The following is a 4,416-nucleotide window of genomic DNA, read 5'->3' as shown; positions in this document are numbered from 1 at the left end:
AGCTGCTGGCAACTCCGAGAGGCAAACAGGAGAGGCACCTAACGCATATATCACCACGAGAAACCAACCCCTCCCTTGGTCCAGCAAGCAGCCTCGCTCAGGTGCCTTCACGGGGTAACCTTCTGGGCATGCCCAATTGCTGCCTTCCATGGTATATAAACTGCCCCACGAGGAAACAACCCATATTCAGCACAAGAGAGGCTATCCCAAAATGAAGGCTTTCCTTGTCCTCCTGCTGGGAGCAGTCCTGTGCTTGGACTCAGGTAAGACAACATGGAGACTCTACACCGTGTTGCCTCCAGCAGACCTTCAGCTAGGAGAAAAGACTTGTGATGGGGTTTGGCAGCGAGGGAAGAAACGCTGACACAATTGTCATAGGAAGACCTTTTTTTTTTTGAAGGAATGTCCTGGGTATTGCATGGAAAAAATGCATAGTCCCGCCCTGCTGATGGTGTGATCCTAGTGCTGGGTAGAGCAGCTTCCAGGAAAGACTAATGCAAACCGAATTTAATTTGAATCAAAATTATTTAAGCCAGACCATGTAGCTGTATGTGTGGGGGTGGGTGTGTGTTTTTTTTAAGTGGGGTGGGAGGGTTATTTTTCTTCTTCCCAGGCTCTCAAAATTGCAATGTTTCTGCAAAGATAAGTTTTGTTCCAACTTGTTTTCTGACTCTTCATTTCAAAAGTGGCCTCTGATGCTGCACAGATTGTCAGAATTTTAATAGGACAGAAAAGGGAGAATGCCATGACACGTTATTTTATGAACTGGATGGGTGGGATTCAGACACTGTCACATTTTTCTGGACTCACTGGGAAAAAAAAATGGTTTTAAACCACTTTTTCCTTATTACCATAGAGCAGAAGAAACTGATCTGAGCAGAAATGTTATTCAATCAGCAGAGGATGCTTAAGAAATAGGCTGAGAAGGGTCTCATACAGTCCTGGCCAGACCTTCTCCTCTGCCAGCTTCCATCAGAGTGCTCTGAAATGTGACTTTCATTGCATTAAAAGTCAGATAAATGTGTGAGCAGGGTGCAGCACTACAGACAGACAGGGGTTTGGCTCCTTGCCTCTATAACTGCATCCATCATTTATACCAGAATGGCTTGGACAGAGGGACACCAAGTGCTTCAAATCACCTCTTGTTGCTGCTCTGAATAATAATAATTTCAAAATAGGGCTTTTCTGTGTCTTAAAAGAGTATTTTAGGCATTAGGGTACTGACTTGAGGGAGTCATGATACAAGCCCGGTGGTCATGGGCTTAAGGAACATATCTATACATTAACTCTCACATTTGCAAGGCTCCAGAGATGCCCTGGAGCACGGGTAGGTAATAAGAACAGGTAATTGCACCATGTTCTCACTCCTCTGGGGAGTATTTTTCATCAGGGCTAGACACTCGTAAGCTGCGATTCGTGTTCTGCCTTTGCTGGATGTGCAAAACAGCACAGCAGATGTTAACAGCACTGACTTGCATCCCCCATGGAGTGGCATGTCCATGAGGGGGTGGAAACACGTGGGCACCTGGTTTTCAGAGGGAGGCAAAAGATGTGTTTGCGCATTGCTTTCTAAGAGGGGGTGACAGAGAGTACATGTCACAAATTGGTCAGAATGAGACCTTGCAAATTGTCTACTCCCTCCCTCCCTCCCCCTCTCTTCCCTCTGGGCTTTCCCTCTTTCATCCAACCCTGGCAATGCCTCAGCTAAGGCTCACAAGCCCACCTGGTAAAACACTAATGTCTGTAGAGGCAGACAAATAATATTAACCTGTCCTTCTGGGGACTTCATCCCTCCATCCCAGATCAGCACATGGAAATATCACAAAGATCCTGTTCCGGACAGGAGCTGAGTTAGGCATCCCAAATGCAGAGGAAGAAGCATTTGGGAAGTGCTTCGCATTGACTGGTCTCATCAGCTATCCAGCTGGCCTTTTTGGTCCTTCATTGCACTGGCTAAATCCGAACAGCTTCAGCACCTGCAAAACTTGACTCTCACCCCAAGCAAGTGCACTATTCTCCACCAAAAATTGAACCCCCCCGTTGTTTTCCCAATAACAGAGGTGCTCTCTTTCTATGAGGACCCACAGAAATGGTCCTGTTTCCTAGTTCAAGCACTATGTTGGGTTCCCCGGAGAGCTTCAGATGGATTTGTCTTATAACCTCTTTTGGTCTCTTGCAGGTTCTTCTTTGCAGTGCTACAGCTGCATGTCACAGCTCAGCAACTCCAACTGTCAGACGAAAGTGTCCTGCAAGGAAGGGGAAATGTGCAAGACAGATGTGATCAGTAAGGAAAAGTGGGGGTGGGCAATGTCTTAGTTGTGGTGTTGGAGCCAAACGTGGTCCCAGACTCAGGTGTCCAAGCCAGCCCCACCTAGTCTAGATACAGCAACTGGTGTGGGCCAGCAAAGCTCAGTGTGCAGCAGGAAGAGAACAGCCATCTGGGGAGAAAAGGTGATAAAAGAGCTTTCAGATGACTTTCACGTTCAGTAGAAATGACGAAAGAAAACTGTTCATCCCTTGTTCATAACTGGTCCCTTGGTAGAGGTGCTGACCATCACCAAGTCCTCTCCCCACACTGGCCACAAGAGTGTGATTACAAAGTCATATTAATACCTGTATGCTGTACCCCATAAATTACTCAGTTTTGACAATAGATCATGCTAAAAAATGAGCAGTATGGCCTTTGAGGCACCCGTGCCTCAAATGAACCTCAGGAGGGGGCAGCAGCCTAAAAGCGCACTCGCTGTTAAGCACTTGACATCGCAAATACCCACCAAAGTCTCTCAGCTGTACAAAATTAGGTTTATTTCTCTTTCATAACACCACAAGTGATTTGCTTACAGGGGCAATAGGAAAGTTTATGGCTTTGAAAAGTTTGGAACATGGATTAAAATTAAGGGGCTGAGTCTGGTGAGACCTAGTCATGAAGGACTAGGTCTCACCAGGAGGAGCATTCAGTGACAGAGCTGACTGTAGGTGAATTCAATGAAAAAGATAGAATGTCACCTAGGCCCATCTACAGCCAGCTCTGAGTGCAGCCACCGCTGGGTTTCTGGGTAAAGTACTTTAACAGATTATGACTTAATTCTCCCATTCTAGACCTGGTAAAGAAAAATGTTCGCCCTGTCAGGATCTGTGGCGACAGCTCAGTTGCTCTTAGACCTAGGGCACAAAACCCATCAGCGACATGTTCAAACTCATCTCTGTCAGGCAGTAAATGTAACAACTCCAGTAGACGTTGTCCTCATTTGAAGTGTGCAAACCCATGACCATGCATTCACATGCAGGAGAGCTAACACGCTGTATAACCCGCTGGCCCTGTACACTAAATTTGCGTATGCCAAAGACTTCGTGCCCAGAATAAATTGTGCAAGATCAGGAGATCTCATGCGGAGTGTAATCTGCTGGTAACCAGCAGTTACTGAGTATCAACCAGCCATAGAAAAATAGGCTGTGCCTCTCAGAAACCGATCAAGCAGTAACTCGGTCATCTGCAAAATGGGCATAACCACGTTTCCGTAACTTCCCTGTGTTGAAAAGCTCGGGATATGAGCAAAGATTACCCCATTACTACCCATTAGTAGCTTAGACTCCCCAAAAGAGGTGTTAATACCCATTTAGTAGCTTAGACTCCCCAAAAGAGGTGTTAATGGCTACTTTCATTATTGATTAAATTACGAGAATTTCTGTAGTTGATGCTGTTTTAGAAATCCCTGAGAACTGTGCTGTGGAATACACTGCCCAAAGCAAATACTTGGGGATTGAAACCCTTCCCCACCTGCTGACAAACTGACACCCCAAAAATACAACCTGCTACAGGAAAACATGCAGCTCTTTGGAAATACTCAGATTTTTTTCCGAGGAGTGAACTCAAATATAAATAGCATCTCATTATTCAGTTCCATAAGGCTTGTCTAGGCTTGCATTGTGTCCTTGTAGTAATGGTCCTGCTTTCCTTCCAGGGGTTGTAAGGGCCTTCAACATCATCAGCAAGGGTTGTGACTCCTCATGCAAATCGCTCTATCAGGACTTCAGCGTGGCCAACAGGAATATCTCCTGCTGCAGCAGCGACCTCTGTAATGCCAACTCAGCGGGCAGTGTGAGGTACAGCTATGGGATGGCAGCAGGGATAGCAGCCAGCGTCCTCTGGTCCTTCCTGAACAACAGACTGTGAAGAGCAAAGAGGGCTCCCATGACCACTGAAAGTCTTGGAGCACCCTGCTTATGACAGCAATTGTAACTGGGAGCAAGGTGGTGTGTTGGGCACACAGCATCCTTGGAGCTGATGGCAGATCTTTGCCATATGATAGCTTCTTCATTACTGTTATTGTATTGCTGTAGTGCTAACAGATAAGAAAATACGTGTGCTTGCTATCTGCATAACACCTAAAATATACTTATTTCTGAATCTAGTGT

At 46.0% G+C, this 4,416-nt stretch overlaps 1 protein-coding gene across 1 annotated transcript; it reads left to right on the top strand.

Annotated features, from left to right (window-relative positions):
- Nucleotides 1-211: 211 nt before the first annotated feature.
- LOC104127419 (lymphocyte antigen 6 family member H) lies at nt 212-4,174 on the top strand. The gene is made up of 3 exons (XM_009640088.2): nt 212-263; nt 2,180-2,284; nt 3,963-4,174. The coding sequence occupies exons 1-3, from the start codon at nt 212-214 to the stop codon at nt 4,172-4,174; spliced, it is 369 nt and encodes a 122-aa protein (XP_009638383.1).
- Nucleotides 4,175-4,416: the final 242 nt, after the last annotated feature.

Source organism: Egretta garzetta, unplaced genomic scaffold (assembly GCF_000687185.1).
Source record: "Egretta garzetta isolate BGI_Z169 unplaced genomic scaffold, ASM68718v1 scaffold495, whole genome shotgun sequence".
Classification (NCBI taxonomy): Eukaryota; Metazoa; Chordata; class Aves; order Pelecaniformes; family Ardeidae; genus Egretta; species Egretta garzetta.
The sequence above is the reverse complement of the archived record's forward strand: the minus strand, read 5'-3'. Positions and strand labels throughout refer to the sequence as shown.

Bases quoted from the DNA above. Each gene is read 5' to 3' on its own strand.
- LOC104127419 (XM_009640088.2), top strand. From the start codon at position 212: ATGAAGGCTTTCCTTGTCCTCCTGCTGGGAGCAGTCCTGTGCTTGGAC. The intron at 264-2,179 runs GTAAGACAACAT...GGTCTCTTGCAG, and splicing joins AGTCCTGTGCTTGGACTCAG to GTTCTTCTTTGCAGTGCTAC. The intron at 2,285-3,962 runs GTAAGGAAAAGT...CTTTCCTTCCAG, and splicing joins GTGCAAGACAGATGTGATCA to GGGTTGTAAGGGCCTTCAAC.